This window comes from Aplysia californica, unplaced genomic scaffold (genome assembly GCF_000002075.1).
Source record: "Aplysia californica isolate F4 #8 unplaced genomic scaffold, AplCal3.0 scaffold00213, whole genome shotgun sequence".
Taxonomy (NCBI): Eukaryota; Metazoa; Mollusca; class Gastropoda; order Aplysiida; family Aplysiidae; genus Aplysia; species Aplysia californica.
In genome coordinates, this window is record NW_004797483.1 from 158,216 (window position 1) to 175,892 (window position 17,677).

Here is a 17,677-nt window from a genome sequence, read left to right on the forward strand (position 1 = left end):
GGATATGTTTAGGCCTAGTACTCACAGAGGGGCAAACACTACCCTACTAATACATGTACACATTCATTAAAAAAGGATGATGCCGTCACAATTTTTTTCTGCCCTACGCATATTAATTTTTAACAATTTAGTTGACCTGTGTCCCGGTGAAGAACTACTCCAAGACATGTACACGCAGAATATTTAGCTCTATGTAATCTAACTTGGGTCCTGGTAGATTCTATTAAATATTTATTTTATTGGCGAACAGAAAGGTTGACGTTCTAAAATATTTAGCTAAGGCCGATAGAAAGTCCTCTAATAACGCCTCCCGATTAAAAAGCTCCAAAAACACAAAGATACTGTTGTAAGTATTTAGTTTCTTTACAAGGCATCGTTTCTTCGTTGTTGAAGACAGGCCAAGCATGAATCGACGAAGACCAACTCTACAATTATACATTCATTAATGAAATGTACAAAGGGGCAATCCATAAAATGAGGTCAATCTCCTGGGGTTGAGGTAGAGACTTCTAATATGAAATCCTAGATCATACACTGTCATGGCCGCCATACCATATGCGGTGCCATTATATTTTGAAATGTAGGCAGGGCAATTAATGGGCCTTTCGCAAGCACTCTGAATAGTGTGTGAGTGTGGGGGTGGGGGTGGATGCTTCTTTTTCTTTTTTTCAAGTTTTTGCTTCCGGGCTATTGTGATTGAAATGCTTCACCAAGTATGAAAGTGTTTGGTTGCATTGATAGTCTAGTGGTTAGTCTACTGGACTCGTGGTCGTAAAATAGTGGATTCGGAGATTCGAAGCTCAGCTACGTCTGACATTGTGTCGTTGAAAAGAGCACTTTACCCAAATTTTTCTATTTGGCTTTGTCCTATCAGAGATGGATGTTAAATTCGGAAGTGCTGCTTTTGAGTGTTGCAAGATACGTTTTAAGCTTATACAATTTTGAGTTCCCAGAGCTTTTGGTCTGATAAGTCTTTGGCGTCTAAAAATACATGTAATTAGCATCTTTAATAAGCAAAATATTTGTTTACTTTCATAATAAATTGAATACAAGAGAGAAAGCAACATACATACAAGTACAGGAGAATCGCAACAAACCCTCAGAGAAATACGCAATTACACCGCTTCTTCTTCTTCTTCTTCTTCTTCTTCTTCTTCTTCTTCTTCTTCTTCTTCTTCTTCTTCTCCTCCTCCTCCTCCTTCTTCTTCTTCTTCTTCTTCTTCTACTACTACTACTACTACTACTACTACTACTACTACTACTACTACTACTACTACTACTACTACTACTACTACTACTACTACTGTATGTAGTCACCATCATCAGCCTTTCTCTCACGTACCGTAGTATAGTCCGTCAACAAGAGCTGCTGCTCTACTTATACTTATGTCCGGTCCAAGGCTATTATCCACCTCTGCCCAGTTGTATGCCATCTCTTCTTGGTGGGAATATTATAAATCCCTCTTAGAAGTATTATAAGGCCTTCCTTTCTTCCTTTTACCTCGTTGATTCCATCATAAAACTAGGTGAGTAATGCTTGTTTCAGTTTTCTCAAATGTGGGCCTAATCCAATAGGGGTGATTATTATCTAATTATTATTATTCCTTGTCGATCCATACCTTTTGAGCATACAACTAGAAATACGCTATCTTCATCTGATTACTTCCCGTTTAAAATGATTGTCGATATTTCATTAAAACATCTTGCTTTAAAAAATGCCCGGACACTGGAAGAAGAAGAAGAAGGATAAGAAGAAGAAGAAGGATAAGAAGAAGAAGAAGAAGGAGAAGAAGAAGAAGAAGAAGAAGAAGAAGAAGAAGAAGAAGAAGAAGAAGAAGAGCAGCAGTAAAAAAAATGGCAGCTTATAGTAGCAATAGCTGTAGAACTGTATGTGGCAGCAGCAGTCCCACTGAAGCAAGAGTATATTGCATGCGTGCAACAGCAGCAGTATTAGCAACAACATCAATTATTGGAGAATATAAAATGCCATGATCAACTAGTTTGGGACATGTTCGCTTATTCAGTGTCTGCGGGTAGCAAATGGCTCACTGGTAATACTCGCAAATGAACAGACAAATACAGAACTGTCCACTCATGCATATTTGTTCAGTTTGCTGCACCCTTGGTGCAGAGACAGCCATTCCTTAATTTAGTGAGTGGGCGGATGGGCAGGCGAGGAGACATCATTGTATTGCATACAACTACCACTATACTATGTTCTACGTTATGTACTAGCCTATATTATATTTAGAGAGATACGTTCACGTACGTATAACATGGCATGTAATCCACTATGCCCACCCACCCACCAAATCATTCCCTCCCATCTCCAACTCACCCCTACATACTACATTCTCATCAAAGTTGAAGTACACAGCAGCTGAGTGCTGCTCGTGGCGGTTTTTTTCCCCCAAGGCCTTTGGGGACTAACAAAAAAAAATTCGACCTCGCTACAAATTACAATAGGCCTACACACAGTGTGGCCCACACATGCACTCATGCAGTGAAAGGTAACATGCGGTCATAAGCCCTGCATCTTACAATGCTGCATCACAAGCCTCTCACCCTCCCCCCTCTCCCACAGCATAGATTGTGATTTGAAACAATAAGCGATATGCTTTAACCTGTGGTCGAGTATCTTGTCTGCTAGAGTTTGTTCGCCCGCACGCCCGCCCGCTGAGTGAATAAAATTGAGCAATGGCCCCCATAAATGGAATGTCTTAAGGTTTACAGTCTGTCCACAAGGCCGTCTGCTACTGGCTCACTATGACTGTATCCTCGAGTAATGAACCCTTTTGTCCGTTTGCCCTAACACAAGAATCAACATAACTCTCCTGTAGATCTATTTTCGATTCCGGGAAATAAAAAAAAAAAAAACGTATTATTATAATTGTCTCTACTCTGCAACTGATGCAAGCAGAGAGAGAGAGAGAGAGAGAGAGAGAGAGAGAGAGAGAGAGAGAGAGAGAGAGAGAGAGAGAGAGAGAGAGAGAGAGAGAGAGAGAGAGCGGGGACGATAAACCGGAAGTATCTCAAGGTATACAATCTAGGCTGTTGGAGAATAAGTCTATGGATTAAGGTCATAATAAGTTCATGACATGAAAGGCGGAACTACCCGGCATCACGCGATATCTTGTGTCAACTATTGTTTATTTGTTTTTATGAGCACTGTTCTTTGACAGGCATTCTTTAATATAAATTGCTTTTAAGACAGTTATTTAATTAAAATATACCTCTGAAGATAAATACAAGTATTTAATTCATTTACCCACAAACCTAGAGCGAAAATGGCAGCCTCCATGTCGTCTTCCGCATAAACAAGGAACTTCCCCCGAAAGTGACTGAGATACAAACACTTTTATCTCAAATATTTATTTTGTGTACTAGTAGATCTAAATATCTTTTGTGGAAAGTTTGGAGGAGAATGTTTTGATATTTGTATTGAACTAATTTGTAAGCAGAGTTGCTTGATAACAGCCATGAACCAAGGCCAAGAAGTTGAGGTAGGCCTCTCTAGTCTCTAGTCTCTATGAGTATGACTATGACATGATGTTTATGTTCATGCTTGCTTGAGAGGAGGCGGAGGCAGTAGAAACGTTGAAGGAAGAAGTTGTCGAAGTTGAGTAGATTGAGAATAAGATTCAGGTATTTCTTTTGAGTTGATGAGTAATATCGATACTGACTTAAAATACCCCGCTCAATGTTTTTTATCCGAAAGTGAAAGAGAACGAGAGATGCACTGCTACTTTTTACTTTTTCAGTAGGCCTACAAAATTAAAATGAGCAATTGCAGCTAGATCTAGATCTATATTATTTCACTTGTTTTTAACAAGGGGGCTTTTAGGTGTGCCCTGATCTAATTAAATTATGGGAGGTTAATCCATTTTGATGTTAAATTACACAATACTAATACAGATAGGTTTGAATATCTCTTGCTAGTCACTGAGCGTCAAACATCATTTAATAGTATTATATCGGCATTGGTACGTGCGTCGAAAAGTTATCGTTTAGAAGTAATCGTCCAAGAAGCCAAAACCCACGCTCCATAGTTATCGTTTGGGCCAAACCGAGATTATCTCAATATAAGGTCCTTGAAGAAGTTAGCCTATATAGAATCTATTTGATGAGGTTAACTTTAATTTTTTTTTTTCTTCTAAGCAGAATCCTGTGCACTCCTGTACAATTGCGGTCCTGTTAGATTTAGCACTAAATCACACAAACAAAGACTGCTGGATATCGATACTGATTTTAATATTCGGTATCGATGGTTTATAAGTAGATCTAGCCTACAAAATGGATAGTAAAATTTCACTTGTATTTAACAAGGCAAGGGGGGGTTTCAGGGAGGCTTGCCCCCGTGACCACCTAACAAAAACATGGGTGGTTGCCCCCCTGAATTTTATCATAATTTGATGTTTTGCAATTAGGTTTGATTGGCTATCTCTCCATAGGCCTATTGGCATGTGCATCAAAAAGTATTCGTTTAGAACCAGAAGAAATCGTTGGTGGGTCAAAACGAGTCCCTAAACGGGACCGCAATTGTACAGGAGTGCCGAATCCTGTACATACTCTCAAGACTCAAGAGAGCTCATACTAGATCTTGTCATACATTCTCAATACTCTATATATTTGAGGTATTTTGGTGAGATCAGGCGCTCTTCAAAATAATGAAATTGGAGAAATCTGATCTCTGCATTTTTTGGCCAGTTTGAAATCTTTATTCGAATTTTGTTTTTTGCCTCAACACTTTGCATGTCCATTTAAAAATGCTTTTACGTGTGGAATTTATGGAAAACGTTGATTAAAGTCACAAAAAATGTAAATTTGCTATTTGCTAGGACTGTAATGCATGGAAGTCACATTTATACTTTGATGGCCATTTTCTCGCTAATTTTACTTTTGGAACCAGGTGACCCCTCCACCTCCTTCAATCGCAATTATATCTCTAAACTTCTATTCAAGATAAGTATATTTTTAAAAAATCGAAAGCAAGGCAGATGAATAACCTTTAAGATGGATACCAATAACTTCATAACGCCCAAAATTTGACAAGCGCCTGATTCCACTGCGTCGTGACACATCAATAATTATAACTTAAATTATAGGCCTCTACTACTCATTTGGCATCTTATTATAATTCATTTTTTGATTGGGGGCTCTCGTGGCCTAGAGGTTAAGGTGTTGGCCTCTCATTCAAAAGGTCCCGGGTTTGAATCCGGGTAGCGACCGAAACATTTTCTCTCTAAAATTGTCTCCTTTCACCTTCTTTCCTGCTCTCTAGCAATGTTCTGTTGTCTGCTTTCATTTCCACTTTCTGCCCCCACCCCCTCACCTCCTTTGCCCCCTCCTCTGGGCTCCTGACTCGTTCTGCAGCCTTTCTACTGCTACTCCTTGGCTCCTCCTTACTGCTGTCTTTCTGCCACACCCCTGGTCTTCTGGTAGGAAAGATCTACACCTAGCCTTCTCGGACAAGGGCGAAAAATCTCAGAGGGCCCGTGTGCAAGTTGCGCACGTTAAAGATCCCTTGGTGTTCTAAAATCGTTAAGAGTAGGCTTCGGTCGCCACCCAGGCAAAATTCAAAATTTCCTACCAACTGAAAATATTAGGTGTGTCCCGCGCGCTCATATGACTTTATGCAGTTGCGAGCGCCGTAAAACACTTTACAAAAACAAACAAACAAAATTTTTTAATTATCATCAGCAGGCTTATCCTATATTATGGATTATTTAGTGCTCAGGTGTCTTAATGTATCAGAAATGGTCTTGACTTAAAACATTTTTGTCACACTTTTTTTACTTTATCTTTATCATATCTGTATCATATCATTATCAGCAGTTAACGACTTTATGAGGTAAATTTTTGCTTTCAATCTCGCAGGCAGATACACTGACTGCTTTTGGGAATCTAGCTGTATTTTTTTTTGCTGCAGATCACTTTCATGGCCATGGCTATTAAAACTGTTGAAAATCAATTTTTCAAGAAAATTTCAAACCTTCTCAATATTTGTTAGAAATCAAGTTATCAAGAGTAAAATCAGGGAGAGGCATGCGCCCCCTTGACCTTGTTACCCCCCAGATTTTTTCAGGGGTGCATACCACCCTGAAAACCCGCAGATTTGTCCAAGACGTGGAAATTACTTAAATGGTTTAGTGTAATATAGTTAAGAATAAAAACCATGAAATTGAAATATTTATATTTATATTATAAAAAACTGACAATTTTTTATGGATGTTTTTAATAATATATATAAAGTAAATGCTGGTGTAAAATAGTTAAAAATGAAAAGAAAAGAGAAAGTGCTATACAATAGCTTAGCATGTGATGGAAGTGAAAGTAAAATAGTACCGTTAATGACACTAGTCTTGAGTTAATGTCCCTTTTTTAGTCAGACCTGGAATATTGACCTCTATGTCTTGATTTTTATTTAATATCTATCTGAGCTGAACTATTGCTGAAAGAGCCAATTTTTTTTTTACCAAAGAAACCTGGGTGTTCTGAGCGCCAGTCTCAATCAGTTATAATGTATTTTATATATATATCATATATATGTCAGTCATTTTATTGGAAAATTCATTTTGATCTGCCCTATTACAACTGCAGTACAAATTTAGTAACCTTAACTTCATGTTGTATGGCATGGAGGCCTCATAACTGTTTACAATCTAGAGTCATAATAAGGCTGGTTATTTGTTTAGACCTCTTGAATCATATAGAGGGGGCCTACTTCTCGACTATGAAAAAGTAAACGCCCATTTACTGGCTCAGGGCCTCAAATCTTCATCTTCCTTTTTTTTCTTTTTTCCTCTGCCTGCCTCTGTCAAAAAGTACTGGCTTGTAATAAGATAGCATAATTGGAATGAAAGCAAGCCAGGGGCTTTGTTGAAATGAACGCAAACCAGTCTGTGATTATTTGTTCCTAGTTCTCTGTTTAATTACTTGGGAAAAATATTAAATTATAACAATGTGTGACACATTTAAAATGTATCCTTCATTAAAAATACAGTGCTTGACAACACTGTTGAAATCTAACCATGAACAGAGTAGATAATAATAATAAATGCATTTCTTAAATATAGAGCAAATCCGTGCTGTGCAGCATGCTCCACGATCTTGTGGAATTTCTCCAATTTATATCTAAAGACTGGACATGCTCTGACCTTTGATATCAATTTTTTTTAAATGGGTTAAAGTGGAGATAAAGAGTTCTGCAACTCTGTATGGGTTACCGGACTTCAGTGGTCGGTATGTTTCTGGAAGACTCTCACATTGGTTTGCTATCTAATTAGGATACTGGCAAATATAATGTTTTATTAATTAGACTACATATATATATATAGATCAGATTTGTAGGCATTCTTAAGATCATGGCTCCAAACACATCAATTAGTTGTTTCAAAATGAAAAATCTGAAACCAAAACAGAATAACAAGGATGACCCATTCCTTTAAGTTAACTTAGTACTTACCTGCATTCCTAGTTTAACCTTAGTTACATGACGGGATTTGGAGATCTATTCATTGATAAAATATAGCTCATCAGTACAGGGCATTTAGGTGTTAACAAGCTATCATTGCTAGCATTAGCCTTTTAGAAACACATGGCTTCTCATTATGTGTTTCTGGCGCTTTTTATTGGTAAGCATGATGAGTGACAATGAGCCAACTCGACCATTTCAGATCAGGCAGAAACAGTAGAAATTCTAGAAGGGGCTGATGGTTTTGATGACAGAATAAGTTAAGAGACTATTTCTTTCTGCGGCATTGGTTCCATCCAAATACTGACAAGTGATCATGTTCATACAGACAATGATTTTTGTTCGTTTGTTTTGCGTTGTGCAGCATGTCAATGTCATGTTGCCTCCCAGTCTTTATTGCTAGTAAATGTTTCTTGTCATGTTTTATCTTATAAGCACTTATTCTCTTCTTTTTTCCCTAGAATGAAGAAGATGATGACTTTGGAGACTTTGGTGGCTTTGAGGTACATGGTAACATTTTTCTTTTGACTCTGAATAGTCTGTGTATCATTAGGTGTGCTGACAAAATGAGTTGCTTCTCGCAATCAACGAATGGAAATATCGGCCGGAAATTGTCACAGGCTGAAATTTGTTAATTTTCAACTGATGCCATTTTCTTCTAGTGTAACGTGTCTGTTATCATTTTATTTTAAGGAGTCTTACAAACTCTACTTATAAAATCGATGTATCTGTGTCCACAAGGCTCAAATCCGAGAAGTAACTCATTTTCATTTTTTTGTCAGCACACCTCACAGCAGTTGTTGGCAAATGTTATTTTTAGTTGTTAGCAACAACAAAAAAAAGTGTTCTCAAAAAGACAACAATATGCAATACTCAATAGTGTCTTTCAGAATTGTCATATTCTGGCCATTCCTTATTTAGTTAATTAAATAGAGTTAACTGCTTCAGTGTACCGTCGAACCTGCTCTAACGGTCACCTGCCCAAGACAATCACCTGTACAAACAACCTATTTGCACTTATTTCTCCTCTTGTGTTTTATGATATATTATATTGTCACTGTCCAAGACATTCACCTGTCTAAGACAGCCACTTTTCTCTTCGACATTGGGTGGCTGTCTTGGACACTTTCTATTGTATATATTAATTGAGACATTCCATCCTCAGGGGGCGGAGCCTGTGCCAGATCTACCAGTGCCTCAGGCCCAGGCGGCCGCGTCTCCCTGGGCTGTGCTCACCACAGGTGCAATGATAGGGAACTTTTTGATTTACTGAAATTATACTGTCACTGTTTTACTTGTACTTAAAATAAAAAAAAGATACTAAAGTTTGAAAAATCATTGCAGTTCTCAATAGTTTTAGTGATAAGTTATATACCTAAGGTGTGGTATTGAGTATGCCTGGGATATTTATGTGGATATAATTTTTTAATCTTGGTAAATGAGAAAGATTATGAATTGCATTTAAATTGGATGATCTTTGTTTAACAGTTGTCAGGACGCAGCAAAGATATGAATATATCAAATAATAAAGGCATGAAAGGTGCTTTTTTTAAAATACATTGTTTCCTTAAGTTGGGGCTGGTTGTAAAAAAAAGATGTCCCATAGATTTTTTTAAAAAAGAGGCATGATCTACCAAGTAAGAACATAGAATTTCATGTCCCTACTTGTTACTCTTTTCTCATTGTTATCTCCCTTGTGTTAGGCTCAGCTTCGGGCCGACCAGACTTACTGTGTGCACAGAACAGATTCCCCACTTACCTGGACCCTTCAGATATTTCCAACGCATCAGGGGGCTCGGCCGATGTGAATCTGAACAACCGTGCTGAGGCGGCCCCTCCACAAGCGCCGGTTGACTTGTTCAATGCTGACTTCCCGCAGGTAGGAGGCTAATTTTTAAACAGATGGGCTGATTTTTCAGATGAATCCGGATTTCTGAAATTGTGTGGATTTTGTTAAAAAAAACCTCCCTCTTATACTTTTATTTAAATATTTCTATCTCTTTTTGTTTGGCATATTGCACTTTATATAAAATTAAAAAAAATTTTTTTACTAGATGCATTAGACAATAACATGATTCCAGTGCGCACATTTCAATGGGTGTCGAAAGTTCAAGATATTTTTTTTGTAGCTGGTAGACACCACTGCTTAAATAGTCTCACTATTTTTGTGTGAACTCTCATCAGACGCACCTTTGGTAGACAGGGATTTAAGAATACCACTGGTGGGTAAGCCTTGCCCTTTACAAAAGGTTTCATCAATTGAGAAACCCTCTTGGAGCCATTCTCTCAGTGATATGCTTAGTGTATGTGTGTGTGTGTGTGTGTGTGTGTGTGTATTGAAATGCCAAACCAATGAATCATTGTCTGGACAATAAAGTTCAAAGTTATCTATCTTATTTTACTTCTCAGTATTTTTCACACAGGGTTGATAATGAACAGCTTGAGGCACATTATCTAATTGTCTCTCGGAATGACCAAAATGACCATTATTTTGTCCACATGGAGAACTCAACTCAATTCTGGTTTCTGAATATTTATCTTCAGTTATACTGAATTTTTCTGTCACTATCCTGTCACCAAGTTACAAATTATTTTGATCATAAAGTTATACCAGAGTGACAATTTGTCACAACTAAAACTGCTTTGTTAACTCATCAAGAAAGTCCGAACTTTGTGTATTTCAAAGTATAACTGGTAGTCATGTATCTTTTGGAATACATTCAAATAGGTTTCTGAAATTTTGTTGGAAGTATAAAGCCTCTGTTTTGTGCTCCATCCAACAGAATGCTAACCATGTAAACCAAGCCCGCATCGCAGAAAATGTTTTAGATGGAACGCTAAATGTGACAGCTGGTGCCAACTTGGTTCCTGCGCCTGGTCAGGTGAACGGACGACTTCCTGACATTGGCTTGGGCATCAACGAGAATCGCCTGTTTGGCCAGGCACCTCCTGCAGCGAGTCCTGGCCACCCCGATGCTCTGCCGATCAACGACCAGCCTCCGCTCAATCTGCCCGGAGAGGAAGTGCCGGCAGCAGCGAGGGTGCCAGTGGTGGCTCCCCCTCCAGCACAAGACGGGGCAGAAGAGGAAAACGTCGCGAATCGCCCGAGAGAGCCAGAAGTAGAGGCAGCCCCTGCGGAAGAGGCCGGTGATGGTCAGAATGCTCAACAAAACGCTGCGGAGAAGAGTGCCTTGCAGGAGGTGAATAAGTTTTATGTGCTTTTTTTTTTTCGTTTTAACACTTTGTAGTCACCTGGCGCAATAATGCGCCGCTGAAAATTATCTGTTCCGGTCACTTGACCGCCAGGCTCGAGAAGTCTGTTGCAGTCACACTCCTGGCTGGGTGACCAGATGAAGTAGGCTATTTTGTAGTGCTGGCTGTGCGACTGCAAAGTGTTAAGCATGCAGTCTTTCCATCTGGACTTTTAAGAGAGTAGATAAAATATGTGAGGCATCGTGGTGAAATCAGGCGCTCGTCAAAATAGTGAAATCAAAGAAATTGGCCTTTTTCTGACCGCTGGGTAATTTTTTCTAATTTTCTTTTTCTGGCTCAGCTCCTTTTATATCCATTTAAAAACACATTTGTGGGTGAAATTTACTGAAAAGCATCGATTAAAGGCACAAATAATGTCAATTTTCAGTTTCCAAGGACTCTCAAGTTATGGAAATTGCCAAATTTTGGCGGCCATTTTCTCACTAATTTCACCTCTGAAACCCAGCGACCCTGACCTTCTTCAATCGCAAATATTTCAACTTTTATTCAACATAGATGGATATTTTTTTCACCCAAAGCAAAGCAAATGAACAGGCTTTAAGATGATACCAATAACCCCATATGTCCAAAAATTGACAAGTGCCTGATTCCACCACATCACGACACATACATATAATATATCTATCTTTATGTTGTGGAGGATGTCTGTGATGGTCAGAGTGCTCAACAAAATGCTGTGTAGAAGAGAGCTTTGCAGGAGGCGAATAAGTTTTATGTGTTTTTTTGGTTCTTTTTTAGCATGCACCCTTTCTATCTGGATTTTTTTTTAGAGAGTAGATATATAGCTACCCAATCTCTTTGTCACTACCTGTCTTTTCTGCCTCACTCTCTACTTTTTGCTCTCTCTTTCTCTACCTTTTGTTTCTTTTTCCTTTCAACTTTTCCTTCGAAGCTCACTGTTTTTACCCCGCCCCCACTCTCTATCTCTCTCTGAGCTCTCTCTCTCTCTGAGCTCTCTCTCTGAGCTCTCTCTCTGAGCTCTCTCTCTGAGCTCTCTCTCTCTCTCTCTCTCTCTCTCTCTCTCTCTCTCTCTCTCTCTCTCTCTCTCTCTCTCTCTCTCTCCCCCCTCCCCCCCCCCCTCCCCCCCCCCCACCCTTCCGGAACATGTTTTGCTCAGTTTCTCTTGTTCTCCCGTTAATTCTTCCATTCTCTTCCTCCCTGTGTCTTTGAGACGTACAAACATCCTGTATCTTTCCTTCCGTTCTTTCATTTGTCAGCAAATAAATTCTTTACTGGAGCGGAATCAAGCGCTAGAAGAGGAACTAAGACGCTCTCAGGAGGAACTGGCCTCACGTCAGTCTCGGCTGCAAGAAATGCAGGTAAAATCTGGCACTTTTTAATTTAATATGCGTAAGGACTTTCAGTAAAAAGCAAAATGCTTTGAAACTGTGGAAGGTTGTCATACGGTTATGACTTAAAAGGGTTTTAAGAATTGTGTGAAGGGTTTCCTAAGCTAGTGTGCATTTGGTGTTTTTGAGTTCTTTTTCATTTCTCGATACATTTACAGTAAAGTTAATGTCTGCATTATTTCATCAGTTCTTTATGCAGTAAGATTCTCTCTCTCTCTCTCTCTCTCTCTCTCTCTCTCTCTCTCTCTCTCTCTCTCTCTCTCTCTCTCTCTCTCTCTCTCTCTCTCTCTCCCCCTCTCCCTCTCCCTCTCCCTTCCTCCCTCTCTCTCTCTCTCTATTTTCACCCAGGATCTTGCCTATGAAGGTGTTTGCTGTTAGCTGTAATGAATTTTTAAAATGTCATTCCGACCATCTTATACTCTCTTATCCTCAGGCTCGTCACGAGGGGGCACTAGCAGACATGCGTAGTGCTGGGAGTGAGGCTGTGGCAGTGGTGGTGGAGCAGTACAAGGTGAAACTGTTTGTGCAGCGAACATTGTTGTCTTTTGTGGGTTATTTGTGGAGGCAGTAACTTCCTGCACTTTAGTTCTTCTTTTTTCTTTGGGCATGGATATTTGGAGGGAGTTGGCCCTACTTCTGTTCTGCAGGAAAGAACAGAAGAACGTTCAACCAGATGTGCACTGGCACAATCAGTGGAAAGACCCTTGGTGACACTTTGGAGAGATCAACGGAGCATCAATGGATATGTCCGGAATGCAGGGATGTTGCTTCCTGAAACATTGAACTTCTTTTCTGTTTCTGTGTTACTTCTGTGTGAATGACTGTTCTCATGTAGATGTCCTATGCTTTGCATACACAAGAAAATAAAACAAAGAAATTTCATATCTGCTGAAGATGGATGATGGTTGGTTTGTTAAATTGGGTCTGTTCTTGCTACTTCTTGTTGGAGGCACTGAACCCCGCATTTGCTACAGTGGAACTCGGGATTCAACGAGGTCGCCGGGCCTGACCTAAAATCTCGTTGTAAACGAGTGTTCGTTATAGCAAACATGAGGTTTTGTGTAGATAATTACAGGCACTGAGCAAGTAATATATAAAGAGAAGTCACGAATAGTGTCTGAAATGCCCGCATAATATGAGCTGTGTAAAAGAAAAAGACCGATTCGTTCAAATGCATTCCTATGTCATCTCAATCGTTTACCACAAAGTTGTGTTGCTGTGTAGATCCTAACATAACGGCAACTTTTGATTTCATAGACAAGCGCACAATTCATTACGAAGATCTACGTCAGGACTAGTTTATCATTGTAATAATGATCAGTTGCCGAGGGGAAAAAAAGACTGTGACGCGTTTGTATCTGCGACGTTCAACGCCCGGATCGCTAGTGTGCCCCCCTCCCTCCCCGACACACACACACACAGTCACATGTGTGCAGGCCGCCCATCCAACTCCGACACACGCCAGAGTAGATGCGTGCGCCAGCCAACAACGCATGTGTTGGTATGAAAAAAAGGGCCGCTGATTGGTCGCATGCAATCGGGTAAGTGAATAGATCTAATGGTTCACGATGCAGTTGCAATGGATGGTTTCCGGGAATTGATAAAGTTCGTTCTGGGAGAAAAATGAGCGAAGCCAGGTCTGCGGGGGCTGTTCACCCTGGAAGCGACCTCGTTGAATCCGAGCTCAATGATTTAAGTGCTCGTTGAATCCGGGTTATTTTGATTGATTTTAAAGAAGAAAAAAAACGGGGAATCTATCTCATCTCGTTGAATCCGAGTTCTCGTTGAATCCGAGCTCGTTAAATCCGAGTTCCACTGTATTAGAGTGGGGGAAACGGAACAGACACACACACACATGCCCGCATGCGCACTCGTACACACACACACATATGCATGCACACACACTCACACACACACGCACGCACATGCGTGCATGTGTCTTGACCTCCACTGAACTCTTGAGACTAACTTGCCAAACTCCTGGGGCTTGATTGAACCTAGTCCTTGTTTTCAAGAATCACTGTTCTCAACAAATAGTGGCTGATTTCTTTTTGAGTACTCAGAGTACCTAGATCTATATATTATTACTCAATAGCATTTTCTTTGTATCGGCCTCTATTTTTTTTTTCTGCCTTTTGTTCTCACGTTTTGGATGCACTATTAGTTCAGTTAGACTATTAATTATAAGGTACCCGGATTCGAATAATTAACATTCCCGGGTCAGAACATTTTTTGAGGAGTTCTCAATACTCTCTACCCAACTGGCTCAGTCCTATCAGAGATTGACATAAATTAAGCGGAACGTCCTTCCACTTATTTAAGAGTGTTGAAAAGGACATTATTCCTTACATTATTATTCTTGATTTTTTATGGGTGTTTTTTAAAATAAAAATTAAACATTTAAAAAAATGTTGATCAAGTGGTTGGAGAGTGCCATTGGTAGGTCCCTTTTCTTTCTTTCCCATTGTTGTTCCCACATGTAGGTCTTACTTTTCCCAAATGCTTAGTGACCATTATTGCTGCAATGTCGTTCTCTTTTCTGAAACGAACAAACAATACTTTTCTGTTTGTCTATCACTGCTGGTGAACAGGAGCAGTCGCAGGTGCTGATCGCTGAGCAACAGGAAGTGGCACAGCGCCACCTGGTGGAGACGCTGACAGAGCAGACGAAGAGCTTCCAAGACATGCTGGCTGCCCAGGTAAGGATTAAAGGTAGAGCTGTGAGGAAGATAGGAAGACGACTGTGTTGGTAGTGGGATAGAAAGGAGGGATGGTGCCAGCTCTGGTGGTTGAGATATGTGTTCCGCATTATAAATTCAGGCCTTTTAGAGTGCAGTCAAAATTGTCCAAGACGACCACCCATTGTTTAGGAGAAATTTGTCGTCTTAGACAGGTGGACGTCTTTCACAGTACCATTACATCATTGAAAAAACTCCAGGTGAGAAGTGAACATTTGTACAGGTGATTGTCTTGGACTGGGGGCCGTTAAAGCAGCTTCGGTTGTAGTTTTAAATAGAATGCTACAGAATAAATATGGTATTTGTCTCTTCTGGGCAAGTTTGCTTCAGTTTCCAGAATGGTTTGCAATTTGCAAACGGATGAAGTTAAGCACAATGAAATCTAAGCTTATGAAAAAACCTTATGAAATGTAAATTCTTTTTTAAAAAAACAACCCATTGCATAAAGGTGCTTACTTGCCGTGAAATAAAAATGGATCTTTTAATAGCTCTCAAGTTCTATAAGATGCAAAAAATAGTACATGATTTGATGACTTTGCCTATAATAAGCTCCAGGTGAACTCAGTTTCTTTGTCCATGAGGCCATCACAAGATATGAATTAAAAGTATATATGTCTTCCTCACAATATTATTGTTAATGGTAACTTTGTCTGTAACAGACCTCAGCTGGGGTTATGTGAAATACGAATTTTTCTTGATTTCCAGCAAGCTGAACGTGAGGAAGAACGAGAGAAGGAAAGGGCAGAAGTGGAAAGACAGATTACGCAGGCTTTGGAGGCAGCAAGACAGAAACAGGAGGTGAGCTCAAATAGTAACTCCTCTTGTCTTCAGTGCCTGATTTCTTTTTTTTCCTTTTTTGGCTTTATTGTGTCCTTTTCTGATTTTGATGAATGGCAAGTTATATTTTTTTTAAAAAAGGATGAGATCTCTACTATTCAAGAATTCAACAATAGCTCCTACTGATACTGACAGAGTAAATGCTTTGATTTTTGAGAGAGGTGATTTGAGTTTCTTTTTTCCTTTTGTGGAATGTTACCATAGTCCCAAGGGCATAAGTGCGTACGATCATGAGCTTGCCAAAGTCATATATACATTATCACAAAAAATAACACCCGTGTATTCTCATGAGCACTTCAGCACAAGAGTGTTTTTAAATATAATCCCCCCCCTTCCCCCGTAAATGACCCAAAGAGAAAATTTTGTTCTTGAAATGGTGAGAATATCTTGTCTTTTTTGTTTCAGGAGCAGTTTGAAGCCTTCCTCCAGGCGGAGAGAGAGAAGCAACGCAAGGCTGTGGAGGAAGCGGTGGAGGTACCAATATGAAATCATTTTTTAACTTTATAGTAGTCTGTGATTCATCTTTCTGCTCTCCGCAGTGTGACAGTCTTGGACCTTAGGCTGGGATTTCCACCTGTCTCATGCTTTCTACTTGGGAGAGATATTCTTGGACCTTTGGGGTCTGAATTGGTCTTTTTAAAACTAAATTTCAGATAGGTTAACTCAAAGTTGTAGGACAGGGTCATTTGACTTGAATGCAATAATTCAAGAAATTTGCCATATCCTCAGTTTTACTGTTGCTTACTGTCAAAAGGTATAGGCTACTCATTGTAAAAGTTTTATGCCACCATGTGCACATTAAGTTGTTCAGTAACAAAGTGCTTTGGTCCTGCCTGTCAGGTCCTTAGCGAAGTGCATAGGACACTATCTAGCAGAAAGACTGAGATTTTGGATAAAATATGTTCCCTGTATTAGTTAAAACTCATGTTACTGGTGTGCAAGACTAAAACTAGGAGCTTAAAATGCACCCTGCCACATGAATTCCAAATCCATATCACTGCAAAGTGTTCTGGTAGTTTGAAGATACCTTGCAAAGTCCTTTCGCCTTTATGATCCCTCTTGTTAAAATAGCATCTTTTTGCCAAGGCATCTTTTTAGTTTTCTTACCGTCTTGATCAGTTAAATGTTAGTAAAACTGTACAGAGTTAGTGGGGAGAGAGAGAGAGATACTTTACTTTACTTTTCCTATCCTGTGGCCATCTGTGTTCTAGCCCTTTGGCCTGTCGATATGACAAAGAATACAGAGAGAGAGATTGAGGGAAGGATAATTCTTTATATTATTGTAAAGCACTTTGAGCTCTTTCCTAGTGGAAATGCACTATATAAATGCAATTTATTGCTATCGGTATTATCTATTTTTCAGGGATGCTGTTTTTTTTGTTATTTCCATTGTTGTTTTTCCCCGCTATTTTGGGATTCGTCCGTTCTTAAATCCATTTTCCGTTCATTGGATCCATTCTCAATTAATCACGCAAAAATGGTTGTGCGGAAAACCGATTTTCTGTTTTGTTCCATATATGGACAGAGTGACACGAGGATCTATATTTTTAATCAACAGAAATACACTCGCTGAATCAAAATTAGTATATTCAACCTGATGTTTAGGTGCGATTTCAAATGTAGGCCAGGCCTAGTCTTACATACCCAGTCTCAAAAAAAAATTTCATTTATTTTTTACAAAAATCGAGTGGCATCCCTGATTATTCTGCCTTCCATGTTTTCCCCCAGTGTTAAATGTAAGCTATCACTATCATGCTTCTATGTGTTTTTGTTAGTCTTGGACAAACTACATAATATGTCTGTAATGTAGATATGTTTCCTTTGTGAATTCATTTTTGTTATCCTTTTGTTCTGTCATCAGGCAGAGAGAGTGGCGAGTGAAGGAAGGTTGCAGGAAGCCATCGCTGCCCAACAGGAGCAGGCTCGCACACAGCTGGAGGCTCTCAGGGTAAGCTGATGCTTTATTGCAAAAAACTCCTCAAAAACAAACAAAAACAAAACAAACT

At 39.5% G+C, this 17,677-nt stretch overlaps 1 protein-coding gene across 1 annotated transcript in view; it reads left to right on the forward strand.

Moving 5' to 3' along the window:
- The first annotated feature begins 3,159 nt into the window (after positions 1–3,159).
- Positions 3,160–17,677, forward strand: part of LOC101849931 (coiled-coil domain-containing protein 91) — a 19,713-nt gene continuing 5,195 nt past the window's right edge. The window contains exons 1-11 of the mRNA XM_005099428.3: positions 3,160–3,503; positions 7,936–7,977; positions 8,640–8,715; positions 9,178–9,353; positions 10,258–10,674; positions 11,965–12,066; positions 12,530–12,607; positions 14,688–14,795; positions 15,540–15,632; positions 16,077–16,145; positions 17,533–17,619. Coding sequence (XP_005099485.1) covers positions 3,480–3,503; positions 7,936–7,977; positions 8,640–8,715; positions 9,178–9,353; positions 10,258–10,674; positions 11,965–12,066; positions 12,530–12,607; positions 14,688–14,795; positions 15,540–15,632; positions 16,077–16,145; positions 17,533–17,619 — 1,272 coding nt within the window. The 5' untranslated portion in view covers positions 3,160–3,479. The remainder of the gene's footprint in view (positions 3,504–7,935; positions 7,978–8,639; positions 8,716–9,177; positions 9,354–10,257; positions 10,675–11,964; positions 12,067–12,529; positions 12,608–14,687; positions 14,796–15,539; positions 15,633–16,076; positions 16,146–17,532; positions 17,620–17,677) is intronic.